Source organism: Artemia franciscana, chromosome 2 (genome assembly GCF_032884065.1).
Source record: "Artemia franciscana chromosome 2, ASM3288406v1, whole genome shotgun sequence".
In the NCBI taxonomy this organism is placed as follows: Eukaryota; Metazoa; Arthropoda; class Branchiopoda; order Anostraca; family Artemiidae; genus Artemia; species Artemia franciscana.
The window spans coordinates 8642864-8670650 of record NC_088864.1 but is presented as its reverse complement, the minus strand read 5'-3'; the positions used below and the strand labels follow the sequence as shown (position 1 = coordinate 8670650).

The 27787-nt window shown below is 34.4% G+C and overlaps 1 protein-coding gene across 2 annotated transcripts in view; it reads right to left on the bottom strand.

Annotated features, from left to right (window-relative positions):
- The window catches only part of LOC136037040 (uncharacterized), a 90193-nt gene extending 65185 nt beyond the window's left edge, over positions 1-25008 (bottom strand). For both annotated transcript variants that reach the window (XM_065719459.1, XM_065719468.1), the window contains exons 1-2: positions 24883-25008; positions 948-1231 (exon numbers count right to left, since the gene is read on the bottom strand). In XM_065719459.1, the coding sequence (XP_065575531.1) occupies positions 948-1231; positions 24883-24912 (314 nt within the window). In that variant the 5' untranslated portion in view covers positions 24913-25008. The remainder of the gene's footprint in view (positions 1-947; positions 1232-24882) is intronic.
- Between the last annotated feature and the right edge of the window lie 2779 nt (positions 25009-27787).

Genomic DNA, 27787 nt, shown 5'->3' with positions numbered 1-27787 from the left:
GTTCGTTTTAAGTTTTAATGTTGCTCCTTACTTGCAGTTAAAAAACTTATTTTTTTAAAATTTAATTTCTGAACATTTAGAATTAATGCATGTTTTGATTTTGGCTCACGCCACATGAATAATTAAAAAAAATTGCATATTAATTTTGTCGGCTAAATGGCTTCTTCATAGTTTTGATCGGACGATTTTGTTAAAAAAGGGGTTGAGGAAGAGGCCTAGTTGCCCTCGAATTTTCGGTTACTTAGAAAGGCAACTCGAACTTTTTATTTTTTTTACAAACGTTTTATTAGTAATAAATATACACAATATATGCACTAGAACTTTTAATTCCCGTTAGAATTAGCCCTCCCGCCACATTCTAGGACCACTGAGTCGATACGATCAACCCTTGGGAAAAAAAAAACAAAAAAAAAATCAAATAAACACGCACCCGTGATTGGTCTTCCGGCAAAATATACGAAGCTCCAAATTTTTGTATATAGGAACTTGAAACTTCTACAATGGAACAAACCCCTACAATGTGTGTGTGTGTGTGTGTGTGTGTGTGTGTGTGTATGTGTGTGTGTGTGTGTGTGTGTGTGTGTGTGTGTGTGTGTGTGTGTGTGTGTGTGTGTGTGTGTGTGTGTGTGTGTGTGTGTGTGTGTGTGTGTGTGTGTGTGTGTGTGTGTGTGTGTGTGTGTGTGTGTGTGTGTGTGTGCGTGTGTGTGTGTCTGTGTGTGTTTCGAATTTGTAAATTAACTTCTATATCTGCTGTTTAACATCAAAGTGTGTATAAAGATCTTTATGATAAATTAAAGAGATTTAGATACGGCTAACGTTTTTAAATCCTTAAATTTATTTCTACACGCAAAGAACCTGATAAATTATTCAGGAAGACGAACTCCCATCTAATTAAATCTGCCCTACATTTCGAGTTTGAAAAAGTATGTAGGCTATAATTCACTTACCTGTTCAAGCTGCTATGTCCTTGTGCATGACCCTGCGGCTGTTCTTGCTGAAGAGATATCGCTTGACCTTGTGACTGTATCACATCCTGTTGGAATACCTGGCCTTGTGGCAGTGGCTGACTTTGTAGATTCACAACTCTCTGTGTCTGTTGAGGGAGTATTAATTGCTGCTGACCTTGTTGACCATACTGCAAAGGCGTCTGCTGCCATTGTACTCTCTGAACTGCTCTGGCCTGAGGAACCACAGGAACGGCTTGTAGACTTGTGGCAATCGTTACCAGAGCCTAAAAAATACAAATTTTCAAGCTTCGTCCACGTCAATTTTTTTTTTATTTATGGTTTTCATAGACGATTTCTTAGTTCTATATTTGCTTTTGATTCGTTTTGAGGGTAGAAGATGTCTAAGACAAGAATTATCACCAAAATATGGTTTCAAGAAAAAGGATGTTTTTACTAAAAAAACAAACAAAAAAACAATTGCACATATGAATTAGATATTTCTTCTAAAATGTGACCGTTAAAACATGCTTTTATGTGAAAATGACAATTTCTGCAGAAAAGGAACTGTGCCTAAACAAAATTCTAGCCTGGATTGTGACGACAGCAATAGTCATATGTTTAAAAAACCTTATCTCTAACCTCAAGTTAGTCTTGACCTCACTGCACCTACTCTTTACTTATCTCGATCTCAAAGTACCATGTTTGTATTATTCAAATGGATAATAGAAACTGATATACTATTTGAATTACCTTATACCGCGAATATATACTTTAGCACTGCCCTAAGATGGATGGATGGTAGAATATGTATCAACAAGTGAAATTAAATCCTTTTTGTGCAATTCTGAAAAAGGCTTATGCTAACTTTGCCTCTCACTCATAATATCTTTCCTGACTTTTTCTCCAATCAGCCGTGGCTTTTTACTTTTTCATTACAGTCCACCAGCTACATTCAAATTCATATATATATATATATATATATATATATATATATATATATATATATATATATATATATATATATATATATATATATATATATATATATATATATATAAATATATACTAGCTGTTGGGGTGGCGCTTCGCGCCACCCCAACACCTAGTTGGTGGGGCGCTTCGCGCCCCCCCAAGCCCCCCCGCGCGCGTAAGTCGTTACGCGCCATATTAGTTATGCGCCATTGTAGTTGTGTCCCTGTGTCCCACCTGTGAATATAGATAGATTTATATATGTGTTTCAAACTACGCAAAAATTGTGAATATCGCGCCCCCCCAAGCCCCCCCCCCCCGCGCGCGTAAGTCGTTACGCGCCATATTAGTTATGCGCCATTGTAGTTGTGTCCCTGTGTCCCACCTGTGAATATAGATAGATTTATATATGTGTTTCAAACTACGCAAAAATTGCGAATAAACAACATTCTTGGCTTTCCCATTGTCTGTGCATATGCAAAGCCGTATGTACTAATAATGACGTCATATACAAACGCTCTTTTTACAAACAAACAAACATGCATCCACATAACTCGTTTTTATATAGATAGATACAATACAAATTAACTGCGTAAAACTTGCGAATAAACAACATTCTTCGCTGTCCAATTGTCGCTGCATATAAATACATTGTCAGGTTTACCGACCGTCGAACATGCAACGTACAATTGTCCATGGGAAAAACAATCAGGATTAAGATCTATACCACATTTTTCTAATGATTGACCTTGAGCTTTGTTAATGGTGATTGCAAATACTAATCGAATTGGGAATTGCAATCTTTTAAATTGAAAAAGCAGATCCGTTGGAATCATGGGAATGCGAGGAATAAGAACAGCCTCACCCTCATAAGGCCCTGTCAAGATTGTGGCCTCTATTAGGTTTTCCATTGTTTTTTTTTACGGCAAGTCGCGTGCCATTGCAAAGCTTTGGTGGGTTGATATTTCTTAAAAGTATTATTGGTACGCCTATTTTTAGTTGTAGCACGTGTGGTGGAAACCCTGAAGGATCTATGGAATTTAAAAATTCAGATGGATAATTAACCGCTTCATTTGGTTCCAAAACTGTGTCGACTGACTTGTAAAGGACTGCCTGGTCTCGAACCTTGTTCAAAACAATATTGTTGATTTCGTGGACGTCTATATTTTTGGGTGCGAGAATCGCTCTTTCACTTAGCCATTTATTATTTTTATAATTTTTTAGAATATTCGGAAATACTTTTTCAATCAATTCATTTTTGGACGTCACTAAATTACAGAAATCAGCAGGTAGTTGTATACGTCCTGAAATTGAGTCTACTGTTTGACCAGAGTCATCGTTTTGCAATCGGACACGCATATTTGTAGTTAATTTTAATATTTTTACGTGTGCCTATAAATTAGAATTTTTTAGGCAAGCATTCATTTCGTCTGCAGGAGTTAAACTACGTAAAAATTGCGAATATACAACATTCTTGGCTTTCCCATTGTCTCTGCATATACAAAGCCGTATGTACTAATAATGACATCATATGCAAACGCTCTTTTTACAAACAAACAAACATGCATACATACAACTCGTTTTTATATAGATAGATAGATAGATAGATAGATAAAATACAAATTAACTGCGTAAAACTTGCGAATATACAACATTCTTTGCTGTCCAATTGTCGCTGCATATAAATAGATTGTCAGGTTTACCGACCCTCGAACATGCAACGTACAATTGTCAATGGGAAAAACAATCAGTATTAAGATCTATACCACATTTTTCTAATGATTGACCTTGAGCTTTGTTAATGGTGATTGCAAATGCTAATCGAATTGGGAATTGCAATCTTTTAAATTGAAAAGGCAGATCCGTTGGAATCTTGGGAATGCGAGGAATAAGAACAGCCTCACCCTCAAAAGGCCCTGTCAAGATTGTGGCCTCTATTAGGTTTTCCATTGTTTTTTTTACGGCAGGTCGAGTGCCATAGCAAAGCTTTGGTGGGTTTATATTTCTTAAAAGTATTATTGGTAGGCCTATTTTTAGTTGTAGCACGTGTGGTGGAAACCCTGAGAATAATATCTCGAGGTAAAAACTGATCACCGACCATAACGATGGCCACTTCGTCGATAGTTGGAGCATTGTATCTACGCACATGTTGGCCAGGAGGCGTTTTGTCAGCGGAAATAACAATTTTATGCGTATAAGTAGGCATCAAATCGATGGCTGTTTTGAACAGACGCACTAAATTATTATTTTCGTGGAAAAGATGTTGTAATTGGGAAACGATTGTCCTTTCAATGTTGGGAGAAATTTCGCAACGTGCATTCAATTCAGAATTTCTATCACTGATGAAGTACAATTGTAAAAATTTATGATTCTCGCCTGAGAATGGTAGAAGAGACCTTGCTCTATGATAAATTTGCCCTTTTACTTTGAAAGTAGACATAAATTGATCTGGATTTTCCATTTGGGCTCCAAACGACGTCATTTGGAAACATGAGTTGTATTTTCTGATTCATTTATATTCCTTATGTCCCGGTGTCCCGGTCGTCATTTATATCCCCCTGTTTTATATCCCGCTTAGTTTTCAGTTTTTTCCTTTTTTTAGTTTTTTTTTACTTTTTTAGTTCTTTTAGTTTTTATGTTTTTTAGTTTTTTTTAGTTTTTTAGATGAATTTTTTTTTAGTTTTTTACCTTTTTTTCTTTTTAGTTTTTATTGGTTTTTACCTTTTTTTAGCTTTTTATCTTTTTTATTTTTTTTTATTTTTATTTTTAATTTTATTAGTATTCTTTTTCTCTTCTATTTTTCATTTTTCCTTTTTTTTAGTTTTTTTTTAGTTTTTAGTTTTTTAAGTTTTTTCCTTTTTTTAGTTTCTTTAGTTTTTTTAGTTTTTCGGCTTTTTTATTTTTTTATTAGTTTTTAGTTTTTTTTGTAGTTTTTGCCTTTTTTTAGTTTTTTCAGTTTTTTTTTTAGTTTTTAGTTTTTTACCTTTTTTAGCCTAACCAGGATTTGAACCTGGGACCTTCATTCTCCGTTCTGACACCCTCTCTCACCGAGTGACTACTCCAGCATGTTCATTTTGGTGTTTTAAATGGTATATTATTAACCAAATTAATGTGTTTTACAATATACTAAGCATCGTCATAACAAAAATGACGGCAACTAATTTCATGACGTCAGCCGAAACATGACGTCACCTGATCCACAGATCCACAGACCCACAGACAGACAGACAACTTATTTTTATATATATAGATATATATATATATATATATATATATATATATATATATATATATATATATATATATATATATATATATATATATATATATATATATATAAGTAGTATGCTATAGATGGATCCAAGGGGAACATCCTTATTCGGGCTCGAAAGATTGCCTTTGTTAAACTAGAGCATTGACCTATTTTCATTACCTACTTAATTGGATCATTAGCATAATTCAACCAGCATCTCATTCACATATTCATGTCTGGCTATGATTCGTAAATCCAATGAGGGTTGTATGTATACATTTTTTATTTGATATTAAATTAAACAGCTTTATATTTTTATAGAAATCCTACATTAAGTGAATATAAAGCGAGATTTGAATGTATTATATTAAAAGACAAAGAGAATAGAATTTTAATAAGATTAACATATATTTGATTTTAAATTGAACTAATAGAATTCATGATATAGTATTGAGCTTTACATAGCAGCATCTATAACATAGGCGTAGTGTAACCATATTCATGGGAATGCGTGCTTATATTTTAACACTTCTTTTAGAGTAGACTTATGGTCATCCATGTCCCACCTCAAAGGGCTACAATGCCGCTCACCCAACGTCTTCCCCCCCAAAAATAATGAAAAAAAGTTTAAGAACAAAAAATAACAGAACTGAAGACAAATTTTAAACTGAAAGAAATAACAAAAATTAAAACAAATTTCGAAAAAAATTTCTTAGTATTATGGTATGCATAAATCGAAATTAATAAAGTAATATATATTTTAAGCAATGATACGAAAACCCTATGAGTGAAATGATGGAATCAAGCAAAGTATTGCTAAGTATTGGCTATATGTATAAAGTTGAAACTAATAAAGTCATATATATTTTAAGCGATGATACGACAGCCCTATAAGGGAAATGATAAAATAAAGCCTTTTGAGAAAAGCATTGCTTAGCATTGGGGATATGCATAAAGTTGAAACTAATGAATTCATATAGCTTTTTAGTGATGATACGACATCCCTGTGAGGTAAACGATACAATAAAGCCTTTTGAAAAGTATTGCGTAGTACTGGGGATATACACGAAGTTGAAGTTAATAAAGTTGCATGTATTTTAAGCAATGATACAATAGCCCTATGAGGGAAATGATAGAATAAAGCCTTTTAAAAATATTGCTCAGTATTGGGAATATGCATAAAGTCGAAAATATTAAAGTCATATATTTTAAGCAATGATACGACAGGCCTATGATGTAAATGATGCAATAAAGCCTTTTCAAAAGTGTGCTTTGTATTAGGGTATAAAAAAGTCAAAATTAATAAAGTTGTATATATTTTAAGTCATGATACTTTTCCCTTAATGCCTTTGTGTCTAATAATACCTTTGAAAATTATTGCTTAGTATTGGGATATGCATAAAGTAGAAATTTAAAAAAAGTCGTAAACATTTTAACCGATGATGCGACGGCCCTATGAGGAAAATGATCGAATAAAGCCTTTCGAAAAGTATTGGTTAGTATTGGGGATAAGCACAAAGTCGAAATTAACAAAGCCATATATATTATAAGTGATGATGGGACAATGCAGTGAGGGAAATGATGTAATAAAGCCATTTGAAAAGTATTGCTTAGTATTGGGGATATGTGTAAAGTTGAAACTAATGAACTCATATAAATTTTTAGTGATGATATGACAGCCCTGTGAGGTAAATGATGCAATAAAGCCTTTTGATAAGTATTGCGTAGTATTGGGGATATGGATGAAGTTGCAATTAATAAAGTTGCATATATTTTAAGTAATGATACGACAGCCTTATGATGGAAATGATACCATAAAGCATTTTGAAAAGTATTGCTTTGTATTAGGGTATGCATAAAGTCAAAATTAATAAAGTCGTATATATTTTAAGTCATGATACTTTTGCCTTAGTGGCGTTTTACCTAATAATACCTTTTGAAAAGTATTGCTTAGTATTGGGACATGCATAAAGTCGAAATTTAAAAATTCGTATATATTTTGAGTAATGATAGGACAACCCTATGAGGCAAATGATATGATAAAGCCTTTTGAAAAATATTGTTTAGTATTGGGCTATGAGTAAAGTCGAAATTAATAGATTCGCAAATATTTTAAGCGATGATACGACGGCTCCATGAAGGAAATGATACAATAGAGCCCTTTGTGAAGTATTGTTTAGTATTTTGTTATGCATAAAATCGAAATTGATAAAGTTACATATTTTTTAAGCGACGATATGACAACCCTGTGAGAGCAATGATACAATAAAACCTTTGAAAAGTATTGCTTGGTTTTGGGGCATGCATAAAGTCGAAATTAATAAGTCATATATATTTTAAGTGATGATACGACAGTCCTATGAGATAAACGATACAATAAACTCTTTTGAAATGTATTGCTTAGTATTCGGGCGTGCTTAAAGTCGAAGTTAATAAAGTCATGCATACTTTAAGTGGTGATACTACAGTCCTATGAGAGAAATGATACAATAAAACCCTTTGAAAAGTGTTGCTTAATAGTGGGGCATGCATAAATTCGAAATTAAAAGAAAATCGCATACACTTTACAAAATTACAAAATTAACAAGAAGCACTTTTACAGACAACAAACTTAGTTAGTGGGTCAATTCGAAGTGTCTTAGCTATTGACTAGGCATGAAAAATTTAATAAAAAACCTTTTGACAACAACAAACTGAGTGAATTAATAAATTCCAAGTGTTTTATAGTTGCTAGCTGAGTACCAAAAAATTAAATGAAGCACATTTGCTTACAACAAACTCAGCTGCTTGGTGAATTTCAAGTCTTTTAATTGGTGACTGAGTAGCGAAATTTTTTTTAGAAAAACACTTTTGAATGGAAGAAATTCAGCTAGCAGGTAAATTCCAAATATTTAAGATGTCGGCTGAGTACCAACAAATCTAATGAAAGCAGTTTTGATTACAGCAAACTCAGTTAGTTGATAAACTCTGAGTGTTTTACTTGCCGAGTGAATAAAAAATTTAATGAATGCACTTTTGAGTATAACAAGCTCAGTTGCTTGATAAATTCCGAGTGTTTTTAGTTGCTGACTGAGTTACAAAACTTTAGTAAAAGCACTTTTGACTGCAATAAACTCAGGTAGTTGATAAATTTCGAGTATTTATCTTGCTGGCTGAGTGCCAAATCATTAGTAGAAACACTTTTGACTACAACAAACTCAGCTACTTAGTAAATTCCAAGTCTTTCAATAGGTGACTGAGTATAGCCATGAAAATAGTCAGATACGAAGAGAAGCACAAGTTTTTTTTTAAGTGAAAAAAAGGAGTAACATTGAAACTTAAAACGAAAATAAATTATTCGGTATTTTAGGGGAGCAGCCCCTTTCCTCAACTCTTGTTCTTTGCGCTAGAGTTTAAGTTTTTGTCAAGATTCCTTAAAAAACACTGCTCGAAACAAAAGCTGTTGAATTTTAATGAAATGTATATTTTAAGAACTTTAAGACTTCAGCGCAAAGACTGAGGGTTGGGGAGCATAAAGTCTTCCTCATATACGGAAAATTTTTTGCTTCTTTTAAGTTTTAATGTGTTTTAATGTTGCTCCTCACTATCAGTTCAAAAACTTGGGTCTTTGAATGCAATATAAATCAAAACTATTCGACTTGATGTCTTTACTTGGAGTAATGGGTCTCATATTGTTTTTCAAACTCGAAATTCAAAGGGTGGTATGAGAAACAAATTCCTGAATGGAATATTTATATAAATAAACAGTGATTAGTCTTATCAAAAAAAGAACTAAATCAGAGTTAACGAACTGTAATAAGGAGCGACCCGGCTCAATAGTAACCGAAATTCTAAAAAACGGAATTGCATTTTAATGCTGTTTTCAAATATATAAGTTTCATCAAGTTTAGTCTTACTCATCAATAGTGAAGACCCTGAGAAAATTTGCATTATTTTAGAAAATAGGGGGAAACACCCCCTAAAAGTCATGGAATCTTACGACACCATCACACCATCACATTAAATCACACCATCAGATTCAGTGTATTAGAGAATTTTGTTGTAGAAGTCTCAAGCTCCTATCTACAAAAATATAGAATTTTGTATTTTTTGCCAGAAGAAAGATCACGGATGCGTGTTTATTTGTGTGTTTGTTTTTTCTCAGGGGTGATCGTATCGACCCAGCTGTCCTAGAATGTCGCGAGAGGGCTCATTCTAAAGAAAATAAAAAGTTTTATTCCCCTTTTTAAGTGACCAAGAAATTGGAGGGCACCTAGGCCCCCTCCCACGATAATTTTTTCCAAAAGTTACTGGATAAAATTTTGAGATAGTCATTTTGTTCAGCATAGCCGAAGAACCTAATAATTATGTCGTTGGGGACGAATTAATCCCCCACAGTCCCCGGGGGAGGGCCTCCAAGTTACAAACCTTGACCATTGTTTACATATAGTAATGGTTACTGGGAAATGTAGAGACGTTTTCAGGGGGACTTTTTCGTGTTAGGGTGGGGTGGGTCGGGGGGAGGGGTTTACGTGGAAGGATCTTTCCATGGAGAAATTTATAATAAAGAAAGAGAATTTTCATGAAGGGGGCGTAGGATTTTCTAGCATTATTAAAAAAAAAACAAGGAGAAAATAAATAAAAAAAGTTTTTTTCATCCGGAAGCAAGGAGCAGCATTAAAGCTTAAAACGAACAGAAAATATTACGTATATAAGGGAATTCGTCTCTTCCACAATACCTTGCTCTTTACGCTAAAGTATTTTTAGTAATTTAAACTATTTATTCTACGGCCTTTGTGATTCAGGGGTCATTCTTAAAGAATTGGGACGAAATTCAAACTTTAGTGTAACGAGCGAGACATTGACGAGGGGGCGAACCCCTTCATATACGTAATAAAAATATGCAAATATAGAAGCCCTTTACGTAAGTTAATTCGTATATTATGTATATTTATCACAAATAAAAACTTACGTGAAAAACAAAAAGTTGTAGTTTCATTTTTAAGTAGCCAAAAATGGGAGGGCAACTAGGCCTCCTCCCCACCTCTTTTTATCAAAATCGCCCGATAAAACTATGAGACAGGCATCTAGCCCGAAAAAAATAATATTTAAATTTTGTTTGAATTATTTATGGGCGGTGAGCCAAAATCAAAACATGCATTAATTCAAAAACGTTCAGAAATTAGATATAAAAAACAAGTTTTTTTAACTGCAAGTAAGGAGCGACATTAAAACTCAAAACGAACCGAAATTACTCCGTCTATGAAAGGGGTTGTCCCCTCCTTAACGCCTCGTTCTTTGCACTAAAGTTTTTTATTGTTTTAAAAAGTAGAACTGTGACAAAGAGTCAAACTTTAGCGTAAAGAGCGAAGCGTTGAGGAGGAGATAACCCCTTTCATATACGGAATAATTTCTGTTCGTTTTAAGTTTTAATATCGCTCCTTACTTGCAGTTAAAAAAACTTGTTTTTGTTATTTAATTTTTTACAAAATCCGTCATTCCAGATACGGGGTTCCTTTTTGGGAGAGCCTCGCAGGCTAAGCCTGCAACTTTATGCTTCATTCCATAGAAAACTCCGCTTGAAAATGCATCTTCATTAAAACGAAATTTTTCAAGGGGCTTGAGAGTTCAGGATGTAAAAACAGGTTTGAAATTAATGTTAAGGAGACTACGTTCCTTAAAATGGGAATAAGTGAAGGCGAAAAGGTGATGTTGGGTAACAAGAAGATGAATCAAGTTGATACTTTCAATCACTTAGGCAGTATTGTTAGTAAAGATGATGGATGCAGTGAAGATGTTAAAAGCAGAAGAGCCAAGGCCAAGGGTACTTTTTCGCAGTTGAAAAAAGGTTTGCAAAAAGATTAAGATAGATCTGCCAATCAAGGTTAGAATGTTGGTGGTTGCACTGATGACAGTGGTCAAGTATGGTTCGGAAACATCGGTGCTCCGAAAGACAAAGGAGGATCTGTTAGATGTTTTCCAGAGGAATAATCTAGATTCTTCCTGGTACCCGTCTGACTAAACCTAATTCAAACAGTGAGTTGTGTGAACAATGGCTCTATACCGTATATATCAATAAAACTATTAAGTATAAACTAGTAAGTATGATATAAACTGTACCGTATATATCAATGAAACTAGTACAAACAAACCAACTAATTATGTTCCGCTATACTTTTTGGATTATAGAAAACTAGCGCTTTACTAAAAACGCAAAAGTCAAGTACAAAAAACAGGAATATTGATTTGGGAGTCAAAAGTCAGTATGTAGCCAGACAACAATAAACGAATCTATAAAGCTTTTCATAGTCTTACACCAGTTATGACATCAGCACGTTTTAGTACACAATTATAATTACCTTAAAAGCATAAGCGTAAAATTAAATTTTTTTTTAATAACCGCAAAGTAATTGAACAGCACACAGAAATATTGGATTGATTTATCAGGTAGCATTTTGGTCTTGCCAGCTACAATACCAATAGTAAGTAATATACAATCTAAAATTGTAAGAATATGCTTTAGTAATACTTGAAAAAAAGATCAAATAACACATAATATGAATTATGGAAATGCGGTTATTTATCACATACAACAGTGAATCTCAAACTATGATGAAATTCTAAAGCTTGTCTATAGTCCTAATACTATCAAGATATCTTTACTTAGAACTTGTCTGCAAAGTAATCATGACATGCCCTTTTCAGAACCAAAACGAGAGCCAGTTATTGAACTGAGCCATTGTGTCGAAGTGATGTCAATTTAAACGAATAAGAAAAGCAAAAGACCCTAAAAAAGGCAAAAAGCAACCTAGTTCAATCAGGTTGAACTTCGCTGAGTTAAGGATTCTGGGACTGTTTTGAAAATTTTTAATTTTAGTTTTATTGATGTAAGTTTTTAAGTTTTTGTAAGTTTTTGCTGTTGTTTATGCTGTTGTAAGTTTTTCATCTTATATATTTTTGTATTGCTGAAGACGGTCCTTGGACATAGTGCCGAAATATTCATTCTAATTTGTTTCCCACTGTCTTGAGAAATTCCCTATTGTTCTTCTTGTTTTTGGTGTTTGTGATGGAAAGGCAGTAGGGTCTTCGTCGCTATTTATATAATTTATGTTCCTCTCAAGTTTTAATGTCACTCCTCAGTTTCAGTTGAAAACTTATCTTTAATATAATTTCTAATTATCACCGATCTAAGGGGGGGGGAAGACACCTTTAGAAAATATTGCAGACAACCTTGACAGCTACGAAAAACTTCCAGTCCGTAACATGAAGTTCATTATCCATACTTCACAAACAATATATATTTTTCAAGAACGTTTGTTTTTCGATGAGCAAAAAGCTGTTTTTACTCGGCCGACTTCGCCTGAAAAAGTCATAACGAAGACAGGGCTTATAAATCGCCTACTGACTAGCAGAAACTAGAAAGCTACTGTAAAAAAAGAGAGCTTTCAAAGGACTCTTCTAAAATTAATAAATAAGGTTAAAAGTAAACTAAAATCAATTAAAATTAAATTAAAATTAAAAGTAAACTATTAATATAAAAATTAATAAATAATAAAAATAATAAATAATTTAATATAAAATTAAAGTTAATAAAATTAATAAATAAAAAAAAATGTAAAAAAAGAGAGCTGTAAAAGGACTCTTCTAAAAGCTTATATTCATACCTAATAGCTTTTTATATATTTGAGTTGATAGAACATTCCCACAAAGTCCACTTTCGGTCGTTTCCCCCATTTTTTTCAATTAAAAAAAGTGCCTTTTTCAATAAAGTGACCAAAAAAAGGTGTTTTTAAAACCTAGGCAGGAGAAAAAACCAAAGGGGGCAAGGACGTCCCTTCCCGTCAATGACCGCCATTAAAACTAGCACAAAGGCTTCATCGCAGAGTGAAGTTTGAAGGTTCAGTTCCAAACTATTGATCATTTAAGCTTAATTTTTCGTAGATTTTTAGTTGAAAAGTTTTCAGTTTTAGTTATATTTTTTTGCAATAGTTTTTTACTTTTAAGATGAGTAGGCAATTTATGAAACTTACGAACAGGGTCTGGAGTGGGAGTATATGTGAGGGTTTCTTATAAACCTTCAGTTAAGGGCTTTGGACCATAATTATTGCAATTCCACCGTTTTATGTTCCCAAACTCTTCCACTAATAGTGGATTATCTGAAATGTAATAATAAGAAAGGACAAACCATGATTAAAAAAAAAATCCAAGCTGGAATCGAACGCATTATAATAACTTTACTGATTTAACTTATAATAATAACATGATAATAACGCAAAATAACTTTACTAACTGAACCACGCCTCTAATAATTTAATTTAATATATTGGTGTTTGTAGGACTTCAATTGCGTAGCTTATTAAGGGGGCCTGGAGGAGGAACATGCAGGAGGTGTTTTTATAAACCTCCAGTTAAAGATTATGGACCATAATTATTACAATGATACCTTTTTATGCTTCCAAGATTTTTCACTTAAGAAATGGCACTAAAAGTGTTGTTTTCAGTGCTATATCTCACTTACGAATGATAGAGCTGATAAAAACCATGTAAATAATGAGGAAACATTTTCAAATGAGCCATTAAACATCACTCTAAAACTTCTGAAAAATTAGAAAAAATGAGGTATTTTTAACTTACGAAGAAGTGACTGGATCTTAATGAAATTTCATACTTAGAAGCAGCTCGTAACTCAGATCTTTTATCTTAAATCTCGACCGCGTCCAGTGTCATTGGGAGGAGTGAAGGGGATCGGAAATCTTGGAAAAGGCTTAGAGTGGAAAGATCAGGATGAAACTTGGTGGGAAGAATAAGCACAAGTCCAAGATACGTGACTGAAAAAATCATACCGGATCCCCTCTCTTCGGGAGAATTGGGGGGGGGGGGTCTCAGATGTTCCATTTTCAACTTGAATCGGATCCGGGGACATGGGGGCTGGAGGGGGAAACATAAATCTTGGAAACCGGAAATCTTGGAAACCGGAAATCTTGGAAAACACTTGGAGTGCAGAGATCGGGATGAAACTTGATGGGAAGAATAAGCACAAGTTCTAGATACGTGATTAAAATAATTGGAACGGATCTGCTCTCTTTGGGGGAGTTGGAGGGGGTGTCATTTCGGAAAAATTAGAAAAATTGAGGTATTTTACCTTAAGAACAAGTGACCAGATCTTAATAAAATTTGATATTTAGAAGGAACTCATGTATCAGAGCTCTTATTTTAAATCTCGACCAGATTTGGTGACTTTGGGGGGATTTGGAGGGGAAACCAGAAATCTTGGAAAACACTTAGAGTGGAGGGATCAGGATGGAGCTTGTTGGGTAGAATAAGCAAATGTCGTAGATAAGTGATTGATGTAACTGGACTGGATCCACTCTCTTTGGGGGAGTTAGGGGGGCAGTGCTTTTGCGAGTTTGGTGCTTCTTGATGTGCTAGGACGATGAAAATTAGTATGCATGTCAGGGACCTGTACAAATTGACTTGATAAAGTTGTTTTCCCCGATTCGACCATCTGGGGGCTGAAAGGAGAGGAAACATTAGAAAAAATAAGGTATTTTTAACTTGCGAGTGGGTGATCGGATCTTAATGAATTTTGGTATTTAGAAGGACCTTGTGTCTCAGAGCTCTTATTTTAAATCCCGACCGGCATTAAGCCTCTGATTTTCCCTTTAAATCAATCTATTAATTCTCAGAATTATGCTTGAACTCATGCCATTTAAGCTCTTGGCTCTTTCGACCTCGTCACAAGTGCCATGTGAGCTCTTAGCTCTTGTTTAAATTTTATTTACTATGACCTGTGGTTCGCTCTTTACTAGATTGTAGCTAATGGTTCAACCATGACAAAAGAATGCCTTGCAAATCCTCGCTTGGAAATTAGTTAACATTGAAATCTAATAGATGGTAGAATTTGTAAAAACCTTGTAAATATAAGCAACACCTTTTAATTGACCCATTAAACATCTATCTAGCGTGCTAATGTTTCAGTAGCTTACTGATCAGCAGACGATTTATGAAACTTACTAAGGGGGATGGACGGGGGAGTGAATGGGAGGGGTTCTTGTAAACCTCCAGTTAAGGGTTCTGGAACATAACTATTACAATAGTACCTGTGTTGTACTTCAGAGCTTTTCCACTTAAGAAGTGGCACCCTAGTGTTGTATTCAGGGCTATATCGTACTTAACGAATGGAAGAACTGATATGAACGTAGATATGAGCAATAGCTTTCAAATGAGCTATTAAACATCACTCTTTTAACTTCTGCTAGCCCAATAGCCCCAATTTTTCCACTTGAGACATGACACAAAAAAACTTTTTCAGTGCCATTTGGAAATTGCAGATGGTGGAATTTATAGGAAAAACGCAGATATGAGCAATATATTTTATGTGAACTATAAAAATCTTTTTATGATGTTCTGGCAGCCTGCTTGAGAAATGGAAGTGAGTGCCCCCCCTTGAGAAATGGCACAAAAAGTACAATTTTAGTGCCATGTGGCACTTAAAGATGGTGAAAATTATAAAAAGCACGTATATACAAGAAATAGCTTTTGAATGAGCCATTAAGCATCTCTGTATGATGTTCTGGTAGCCCACTAGGCCTACTGAAAAATGAAAACAAATGAGAGAAGAATCAGCGCTACCAATGCAAAGAAGTGATTTTCCTTGTTGTTCAAGGAGAGGGAGTATAGTTTCCCTGTGTAACAATTTCGACCATGCTGATTCAAATGGTACACTTTTCATTTAGATCTGACGCCATTTTCGAGGGGTTTCAGGTTTTTTTTTTAAATCACCATAGATTTCTTTTCGCAATAAACTGTTACTTCATAATAGTTATCAAACAGTTCGTGGTAACGAATTGTAGTAAGGAGCAACACGGGTAGAATTGAAACTCTAAAAAACGAAAATTTGACACCAATAGTTACATCAAAAGAATTTTATTTTTATGGTATCTTTAAATATATAGGTTTTATTAAGTTTAGTCTTATCCATCAAAAGTTAAGAGTCTGAGAAAATTTTCCTTATTCTAGAAAATAGGGGGGTGTACCCCCTAGAAGTCATGGAATCTAAATAAAAATCACACCATCAGATTCAGCGTATCAGCGAATCATACTGTAGAAATTTCAAGCTCCTATCTACAAAAATGTAGAATTTTGTATTTTTGCCAGAAGACAGATCACGGATGCGTGTTTATTTGTTTGTTTTTTTGTTGTTATTTTTTTCCCCAGAGGTGATCGTGTAGACCCACTGGTCCTAGAATGTCTAGACTGGGCTCATTCTAACAAAAATTAAAAGTTCCAGTTCCCTTTTAAAGTGACCAAAAAATTGGAGTGCACCTAAGCCCCCTTCCTCGCTCATTTTCCCCAAAGTCACCGGATCAAAATTTTGAAATAGCCATTTTATTCAGCCTAGTCGAAAAACCTTACAACTGTGTCTTTGGGGACAACTTACTCCCTCACAGTCCCCGTGGAAGCGGCTGCAAGTTACATACTTTGACCAGTGTTTACATATAGTATTGTTTATAGGGAAGTGGGAGGAGGAGGGGTTGAGGGAAAGGGGTTATGTGGGAGGATATTTCCACGGGTGAATTTGTCATTGGGGAGGAGAATTTCCATGACGGAAGTCCAGGATTTTCTGGCAATATTTAAAAATAAATATGGAAAAGTTTTTTTCAACTGAAAGTAAGGAACAGCATTAAAACTTAAAACGAACAGAAATTATTAAACATCCAGGGATCATCTCTCCTAATACCTCGCTCTTTACGCTAAATTATTTTTAAGTAATTTCAACTATTTATTCTACGGTCTTCGTGATTCAGGGGTCATTCTTAAAGAATTGGGACACAATTTAAGCTTTAGTGTAAAGAGCGAGGTATTGACGAGGGGGTGAACACCCTCATATACGTAATAAAAACATACGAGTATAGAAGTCCGTTACGCAAGTTAATTCGTAAGTTATGTATATTTTTTACTAATAAAAACGTTCGTGAAAAACCAAAAGTTCTAGATGCCTTTTTAAGTAACCAAGAAATTGGAGGGCAACTGGGCCTCCTCCCCCGCTCCTTTTTTCTCAAAATCGTCCGATCGAAACTATGAGGCAGCCATTTAGCCAAAAAAATTAATATACAAATTTTGTTTTAATTATTCATGTGCGGAGAGCCAAAATCAAAACATGTATTAATTCAAAGACGGTCAGAAATGAAATAAAAAAACAAGTTTTTTAACTGAAAGTAAGGAGTGACATTAAAACTTAAAACGAACAGACATTAATCCGTATATGAAAGGGGCTGTTCCCTCCTAAAAGCCCCGCTCTTTAGGCTAAAGTTATTTTTTCTGTTTCAAAAAGAGAGTTGAGAGAAAGAGTCAGACTTTAGCGTAAAGAGCGGGGGGTTGAGGAGGGAATAACCCCTTTCATATACGGATTAATTTCTGTTCGTTTTAAGTTTTAATGTTGCTTCTTACTTTCAGCTAAAAAACTTTTTTTTTATTTAATCATTCATGAGTCAATGTCAGATGGCAATTTTTTTTCACTAGGCAGTTTTTTTCAAACCCGTTTTTTAACTTATGATTATTATGGGCTGTGGTTGGCTCTTTACTAGGCTGTAGTTACCGTTGCAACCAGTATATTGAATTCATTGGTCTTAGATCTATCAATTCACTTACGCTAGAATTATGATGGTACTTAGATTTTCCGTAGAAAAGAATCTAAACTTCCTTAAAATAACGAAAATTGTCCCTTTTCAACGATTTTCAACGTATTTACAATCTAAAGAAGCATACAAAACATGTTTTTAAAATGTGGTTTGGTAGATGGATAGAGATGAATCTCAGCTCTGGAATAATATATAAAATTTGTCGAATTCGTTGAAATGTTAAAGCCACACGAAAGCAGAAAAACACAATCTTAAAAATTGTGCAAGGAACGTAAACCTTGAAGTGTTTGAAAGCCTAGCAGACAATTATCCAGTTGTTGACATCAAGTATCCACACAACGGGAGATAACACTTTCACAAATAGATATACTTAATATAAATTGGTTTTACTTTACCTAATTTACACGTCCAAGCTCTTGATTTAAGTTTGAATGCTTTCAATTTCGATCAAGTTTCACAGAAATAAAGCACAGCAAAAGAATATGGGACAAAAATCATACCGGTCTCCACCAAAAATCTATTTTTGACTTCGGAAACCGTTTTTCGAAAATAACACTTTAAAAAAAACAAAATGACTGTTGTTTTCTGTTTATGGTATTTCTCTCTAGGTAAGTATAGAAGTTCTATTAGAGGTATGTCAGAATTTTTAATTTTAAGAACGACCAAACGAGCATGCAAAGGAATTGGATTGGAAAATTCCTCTAAAATGTTCTTTTTTTATATGAGTCGCATAATTTTGTGTCTTTCTGAATATTCCATTCCCCCTCCCACCAAAAATAGAAACTTCTGTTTGTGAGTGCAATTTGGAGGAATATTTTGAAGTGATTTTAACTATATTAAATAAGAATAATAAAGGAATAGAAAATGAAACAAGAAAAATCTTTAAAAATAATAAATGTTATTATTTAAAATTCTGGTTATGCTGTCCTTTCAAGTGTTGTGATTGACGGGAAAAATGTAGAGGGTGAGCTAAAAGTTCAAGATGCGTTTACTTCCTATTTTGCTAATATCGGCAAAACTACAGCCTCTTCTGTAAGTCCTTCTTCTTCTCTACCTGATTTTAGGTCTTATCTAGGACCACCTTGTCCTAAATCAATGGCATTGGAACCTATCTCTGAAGCTGAAATAGCCAGAATTGTCAATTGTTTGAGGGATTCTTCATCCTCTGGCCCAGACCGTATTCCGACTAAGGTTGTCAAGTTCATTCTTCCTGTCATTGTGTGTGCCCTCACGAGACTTGTCAATCTTTCTTTTGAAAATGGTGTCTTTCCAAGTGCTCTAAAGCGTGCTCGTGTTATCATCCTTTTTAAAGGTGGATCAAGGAATGATCCTGCAAATTATCGTCCCATATCTCTTTTATCAGTGTTTAGTAAAATTTTGAAAAAGCTATGCTTTCTCGACTTCTTGATTTTCTTAATTCTAAACACTTTTTTAATGATTTTCAGTTTGGTTTTAGGGCGAAACATTCAACTGAGCATGCATGTGCAACTCTCTTGAATTATTTAAATTCAGCTCTTGACTCTGGTTTGATACCTGCTGATCTTTTTCTTGATGTTCGAAAAGCGTTTGACTCATTAACACACAAGATTCTTCTTCTGAAAATGTCCCATATTGGTATAAGACGGAATGCTTATTCATGGTTTCTATTATATTTATCTGGTCGAGTCATCTCGGTTCATCTGGACTTTTCTAATCCTTCTGGAATAGAGTTTGGCGTTCCACAAGGATCTGTAATTGAGCCGAAATTCTTTTTAATCTACGTTAATGACCTTATTCTTTAAAACCCACCATTTGCTGTCGTCTTTGTTAACCAGTATCCGTCACTAGCTGTGACAAGAGTTTGTCCTTACCGGATACACTTATTGCTTTTGCTGATGACAGTACTCTTGGCACAACTGGTAGAACTGAGTCTGATCTTCGTTCAAAGATGATAGCCCTTTTTGAAAGAGTTATCCAATGGTTTGATGTAAATTATCTTGCCTTAAATGTCGAAAAGTCATGTTTTCTCATTTTCTCCAGAGTCTCAAAGGCTTGTCCTGATTTAAATGAAATAAATGTATCAAGAGGTTCTCTAAGTAGATCTAAGGATCGTTACGTTCGATTCCTAGGCATCTTGCTTGACGAAAATCTTTCGTTCAAGCATCATATTGACCTGATTAAAATGAAAGTCTCCAGGAGTCTCGGAACCCTTAGAAGGCTCAAATATATATTTCCAGGATCGATTCTTCGACTCTTGTTCTGCAGCCTAATTCAGTCTTATGTTTCATATTGTTCTGTTATTTGGATGTCAACTTTTCCCTCGTCTCTGAAGCCACTTTCAAAACTTTATGATAAAGCAAGGACTCTTATTCAGGAAACAAACCGATTTTCACTTAAACCCTTGCTTGATTTGAAATTTCTCTATTTTCTTTCTTGGTCTTCTTCCGTTTTTTTACAGTTGCACGGCCATCTTCCTGCTGTCCTATGTAATAATATATCTTTTGTTTCTAATCAATCGACTTATCATCTCCGCACTTCCAACAATTTACTGGTTCTTCACACACCGTCAGTGAGGTCTGACTTCAACCCTCTGACAGCTTGCAACAGGATCTGGAACACAATCCCAGAGTTCGTACGAAGCTGCCACTCGTTTGGTATGTTCAAAAATTATGTTAGAGATTTTCTAGCTAGTAATTAATTTTGTTTGTTTGTTGTTTTTTTTTGTCTCTTTATTTTTTATTCCGGTTTCCCTTGGAGTTGATGTCTCTAGATTGAGTTGGATATTTAATTGAGTTGGTGAAATCACGTGCTACCCCCTGCCTAGCTTGTCATTTTTTGGAGATTACTGAGGTGGGTTACTCAATTTTGTTTTTTGGTTTTTGTTTATATTTTTTTGTTGTTGGTATTTTTTTCTCCCCTGTTCTTTTCCGGCCATGGAGCCTTATGGGGGAGATTGTCTTGAAGCAATTTTTTGTTTATGGATTTTAATGTCAAATAAAGAACTCAGAACTCAGAAATAATAACAAGATAACAATAATGAAAATAACAATAAAATAATAAAAAAATAACTTTTACTTCTTTTCCTTCTTCTTGTTCAAATTTTTGGAGACGCTAACGCATAATCTTTATACAATTGAAGGTCCTGTGGTAGCTGGGATCGAACCCAGGGCCTAATATCAAACAGTTCGTGGTAACGAAATGTAGTAAGGAGTGACCCGGCTCAATAGTAAACAAAACTCTAAAAAACAGAATTTTGATGCTAAAAGATACATCAGAAAAATCGTATTTTCATGCTGATTTTAAATATATAAGGTGCATAAAATTTAGTCTTTGTCATCAAAAGTTACGAGCCTGAGAAAATTTGCCTTATTTTGGAAAATAGGGGGAAAAACCCCCTAAAAGTCATAGACTCTTAACGAAAATCACACCATCGCATTCGGCGTATCAGAAAACCCTATAGCAAAATTTCAAGCTCCTATCTACAAAAATGTGGAATTTCGTATTTTTTGCCAGAAGACAAATCACGGGTGCGTGTTTATTTGTTTTTATTTTTTTTCCCAGGGTTCATCGTATCGACCAAGTGGTCCTAGAATGTCGCAAAAGGGCTCATTCTAACGGAAATGAAAAGTTCTAGTGCCCTTTTTAAGTGACCAAACAAATTGGAGGGCACCTAGGCCCCCTCCCACGCTAATTTTTTCCCAAAGTCAACGGATCAAAATTTTGAGATAGCCATTTTCGTTCCACATATTCGAAAACCATAATAACTGTGTATTTGGGAATGACTTACTTCGCCACAGTCCCTGGGGGAGGGGCTGCAAGTTACAAACTTTGACCAGTGTTTACATACAGTAATGGTTATTGGGAAGTGTACAGGGGGTTTTTGGGTTTGGGGTGGGGTTGAGGGGAGGGGGCTATGTGGGAGGATCTTTTCCATGGAGGGATATGTCATGGGGGAAGAGAAATTCAATGAAAAAGGCGCAGGATTTTCTAGAGTTACTATAAAAGAAAACAATGAAAAAATAAACATGAAAAAGTTTTTCAATTGAAAGCGAGGAGTAGCATTGAAACTTAAAACGAACAGAGATTATTACGCATATGAAGGGTTCTAAAAATGCTTTAGCATAAAGAGCGAGGTATTTAAGAGGAGATGAATACCTCGCTCTTTATGCTAAAGTATTATTAGTAATTTCAAATATTTATTCTACGGCCTTTCTGATTTAGGGGTTATTCTTAAAGAATTGGGACAAAACTTACGATTTAGTGTGAAGAGCGAGGTATTACCGAGGGGACAAACCCCCTCATATATATAATCAAAAATATAAGAATATAAAAGTTTGTTACGTAAGTTAATTCTTAAGTTACGTATATTTTTTACTAATAAAAACGTTCGTTAAAAACTAAAATATCTAGTTGCCTTTTTAAGTAGCCGAAAAATTGGAAGGCAACTAGGCCTCCTTCCCCATACCTTATTTCTCAAAATCGTCTGATCAAAACTAAGAGAAAGCCATTTAGCCAAAAAATAATTAATATGCAAATTTCATTTTAATAATTTACGTGCGGAGAACCAAAATCAAACATGCATTAATTCAAAAACGTTCAGAAATTTAATAAAAAAAAAACTAGTTTTCTTAACTGATAGTAAGGAGCGACATTAAAACTTAAAACGAACAGAAATTACTCTGTATATGAAATGATCTGTCCCCTCCGCAATCCCTCGCTCTCAACGCTAAAGTTTGACTCTTTGCCACAATTCTATTTTTTAAAACAATTAAAAGCTTTAGCGTAAAGAGCGAGGGATTGCGGAGGGGACAACTCATTTCATATACGGAGTAATTTCTGTGCGTTTTAAGTTTTAATGTCGCTCCTTACTTTCAGTTAAGAAAACTAGTTTTTTTTATTTAATTCCCAAACAGAGATCAACCCAATTTGCCATCACAAAGCAAACAACATTTATATTAATTTGGACCATTCTTCGAGACAGTTCATTGATACTAATCTGCGGAGATCTAATCAAATAGCAGCCTAGCGTTTGAGGCAAAGGGTTGAGGGGACAGCAGCGTCACTTTCCCGTGAAAAGACTGTAGGGAAAGACCCCCAGTTCTCAGACAGTTTCTAATCTCGGACTGTTATGTTTAAGATATATTCACGGACAACAGGTTCCTAATCATGTATAAGATGTATGTAGATTTAGGGAGTTGGAATTGACTAACTCTCAGGACCAGACTAGTTGGGATTGGCTGACTGCAATCTTGAAAAACCTTGATCTCTACTTTTAAATTTAGATAAAGGTTACCCTTACAGCCTACTCAATTGAAATAGAACTGTTCTATTCTACAACACTTGTCTTAGATTAAACTTGTCCATGATTGAATCTGGCTATGATTTAGATACTTTGTTCTTACTAGGCTACATGATCCTGTGCCCAAGCTTGGACTATACTTTACAAGATCAGTCCAAAGCTTTAAATGTGTCCGAGATTGGGCTCCACTAGCGACCGGTGACCGGTATTTAATATCTTCAGTGGTCTAAATGGTTAAAATGTTCAAGCTAATGTAATTCTTTTTAAGAGAATTTATACAAATTCAATAGTAAAAAAAAATCCTATTTCTAAGTGGTATTTTTGAGATTTTGTAGTGATCTAAGTGTTTATGTGGTCATTAGTCGTTCATCCAGTTAGAAATTTTAAGAAAAAAGATATATATATTAAAAAAAATAGATTTTAAACCAAAAATAAAGGGCCGCTTAAAAAATTAAACAAGCAGAAATAAGCTCCCAAATAAAAATAAATAACATCAAGCATGAATTATCCAAAATAAGAAGGAAGCTGCTAGTACTGGAATGATCAGCTGACAGCAAGCAGGCTTTTAACCATGTAAACCTATTTTTGATTTTCATATTTCAGAATTAAGTCAAAAATAGAATTAATGTATTCTTTTCATATAGATACCCTATTGGCTCTAATTGCTATGAACTAATACGTTTTAGTAAAACGCCGATGATGCGCCATGATGGATAGGTAGTGGCTCAGGGATTAATTCAAACTTAGACTCTCCTTCTTAATCGATGTATTTTCTCTTGGATAAGCTAATATCTGATCCTTTTGAGTGTTAATGTTCCTCTCTTTTCCTGAAGAAAAAATTTATTTTTCCTTCATTTATTTATATGAATCCAAGCTTGAAATAAAAAGCCCATATAAAATCTTTTTACCTTATTAAGCTTGGTAAAAATGGGACAATCTATCTGATATTTTATATATTTTCACAAGATTTAACGTACTGCACTTGAGGGTACGTTCTCCCTCGTACATTTGACCGTGTATATAAACAGAAGAATAAAAAGATTCTACTTTTCCTATTTAATTCATTGAAATTTCGGTAAGGACTTACGGTAATTCCACTTTACAAATGCTATCATATCAAACTCTGGATTATCTGCAGAATTCGTTGGTGAGGCAACCACAAACAAGTACATTCTGTGGATGATTCAAAATAGGTTAAAATAAGCCAGAAATTAGCACAGTATTTTCTATAATTGTTCAAATTAAACAATTGCGTTATCGCAATTATTTTTACATTAGCTTTGTTTAAGGTTTTATTGTATTATTTTATCTTTTTACGTATCGCATTATCGGGCTATTGCTACATGTAAGGCCAATTAGCGTAACTACACGTAAGGCCAATTAGTAAGGCCATCTTGTCATTCCTGTCATTCCTTGCACATAGGTTCCGTTCCTTAAAATAAGGTGGTGATCTTAATGGTGTAATTTTCATTCCGATCCGAAACCACTTTTGAGGGTTTTGCGACTATCTTTCGAAATTGCCACAAATTTATTTTCGCAATAAAGTTTTAACCTACCATTAAGATTAATCGAAACTATAGCTAACATTCTTTAATCAGCTTTAAATTGCAGTTTTTTCTTATTCGCCCGTTTTTCTCAAATTGAGCTTTTAAATTTTCTTTTACTGGACGGTGGACCATGATTTGATTCCCTGGAGGACCATAGATAATTTGTAAAGCGAATAATCCTCCCGTGGATAATTTAAAGTTTACTATATTATAATCTTTTTCTTCTAGTACTTTCTTTCACTAGGATGACCTAGCAAGCTAGTTTTACCTTCAGAAAAAGTACTTTGATCAACATCATAGCAAGCACAGGAACAAAAATATACTGATGCTATTGTCTTTTCTTTTGTGTTCTTATATGCTCATAGAGTGCACCATATGGCATATAGGCGCTGTGACATTGAAGTTAGTAATAATCCAAGTCCCGGCTTATTAAAGAGGCTTTAAATCAAAGTATTTAAACACAGTCATAGTCATTAAACAGTATGAAGGGTACAGACAAATGATTTAGGAGGACAATATTAGAATATAACTTTTTTTATTTTGTTCGTTATTGCTATGGCCAGCATAAGTAACGCCCTTTGTTCAAGTCTACAAAATTAGAGTATTTAAAATTATACTTCATATTTTTGAACACAGATATGTGAAGAAAAAAGTTACAAAATCTCTGGCTCTTTAAAAATAATTTGTTTAAAGTTAAATATTAAATTTCAGCATGTTAAGACACAATTTTGAATTCTACCACCTACACTCTTACCAACTGTTTTGGTATAATACGCAAAAATTATCATAAGATTACCGTTAAATCATTGGAAGCTACAGTGATGACAGTGGTCAAATATGGCTCTGAAGCATGGACACTCCGAAAAGCAGATGAAAATTTACTAGATGTTTTCCAGAGAAATTGCCTACGGATTGTTCTGGGTACCCGGCTGACTGACCGTATTTCAAAGAGTAGGTTGTACGAAAAGTGTGGTTCAATCCCGCTTTCTGGGGCTATAATGAAAGAAAGGTTGAGATGGCTAGGCCACGTTCTACGGATGAAGGATGACAGATTACCGAAGATTGTCCTTTTTGGCCAACCGTCTGGGGCTACACGGAAAGCAGGTCGTCCTTGTCTGGGTTGGGAGGATGTCATAAATAAGGATTTAAAGGAAATGGGAACTTCCTGGGAGGGTGTAAAGAGGGAGGCTTTAAATAGATTAGGTTGGAGGAGGAGCGTGCGTAGCTGTGTTGGCCTCAGGCGGCTTGGTGCTGCAGTGAGTTATTAGTAGTAGTAGTAGTATTTTTTTTTTTAAGCCATAAAGTTTGCGATTTTTCCGAGAAACTTAATAAAAGATGCGTGATTATTTGTTTGTTTAATGTAAACACAACAACAACAAAATACATATGATAATTAGTATAGAATATAGTATAGTATAGTAATTAGTATAGTATATAAAGTATAGGATAATTGGAAAAGCTCTCATTTCTATCCACTTAAACAAAGAATGTTACTTATGCTACACCATTCACCCTTTACGAATTTACTATAAGCGAAAGAAGGCTGTACAACGCAGTATTCGACAATAAATATCACGATATAAGCAACTTAAGTATTAATTTTTTCTCTCTCACTCCCCCAACAAAACAACACTAAAAAAATTCGAGGTTAAAGCCCTATTCTTTCTTTACCATATCATTAGCTTATTTATAACTTGAACGTTTATCTTTTTTAAACTAATCTGTAAAACTCCCCGAAACTCAAGGATACTACCCACCAAAAAAAAAATAAAAAAAATGCTTCTTAAACGAGCAAGCTACTGGCACTCTGTAAAAGTGTGGGCAACATTCTTGTTTCACCCATTTTTAATTCACCCATTTTTAATTCACACATTAATTCACACATTCTTAATTCACCCATTTTTAGTTAACATATTTTGGTTTTTAAGCAGTGGACAAACATGAAATACGAAACCAATTCTCCAATATATTAGCCGGTTAATTTAGTTAAAAGTAATAGTCCAAAACATAAACCTATTAAACATGGAAATAAAAATTACACGTATCTCATCTTCTTACTGCCTGGGTCCGAATCTGAATTAGTTTTCATAAGTGATTCATATTTTTCTGATATTAAATGAAAAAAACAAGTTTTTTTTAACTGAAAGTAAGGAGCGACATTAAAACTTAAGACGAACAGAAATTACTCTGTATATGAAAGCGGCTTTTCCTCCTCAACGCCCCGCTCTTTACGCTGAAGTTTGACTCTTTCTCTTAACTCTACTTTTTAAAACAGTAAAAACCTTAAGCGTAAAGAGCGGGGCGTTGAGGAGGAAAAGCCCCTTTCATGTACGGAGTAATTTCTTTTCGTTTTAAGTTTTAATGTCGCTCCTTACTTTCAGTTAAGAAAACTAGTTTTTTTTATATAATTTCCGGAGTTTTTGAATTAATGCATGTTTTTATGTTGGCTCTCCGCACAACGAAATTTGCATAGTAATTTTTTTGGCTAAATGGCTTTCTCATAGTTTTAATCGGAAGATTTTGAGAAAAAAGAGCGAGGGAGGAGGCCTAGTTGCCCTTCAATTTTTTGATTACTTAAAAAGGCAACTGGAACTTCCGTTTTCATTAGTAATAAATATATGTAACTTACTAATTAACTTAGGTAACGAACTTCTATATTCGTATGTTTTTGTTGTGTATATGAGGGGGTTCACCCCCTCGTCAATACCTCGCCCTTTACACCAAAGCTTAAATTTTGTCCCAATTCCTTGAGAATGACCCCCTGAATCACAATGGCCACAGAATAAATGGTTAAAGTTACTAAAAATACTTAGCCGTAAAGAGCGAGGTATTACGAGGAGGTAAACCCCTCATATGCGTAATAATTTCTGTTTGTTTTAAGTTTTAATGTTGCTCCTTACTTTCAGTCGAAAAAACTTTTCATATCTATTTTTTTCAATTTTTTTTTAAAATAATGCTAGAAAATCCTGCGCCCCCTTCATTGAAATTCTCTTCCCTCATGACGAATTCCTCTTTAGAAAGATTCTCCCAGGTAAACCCCCTTAAGTTCCCCCCACCATCTGGTGACTTTGGGGAGAAAATGAGCGTGGAAGGGGGCCTATTTTCCCTCCAATATTTTTGGTCACTTAAAAAAGGCACTAGAACTTTTAATTTCCATTAAAATGAGCCCTCTC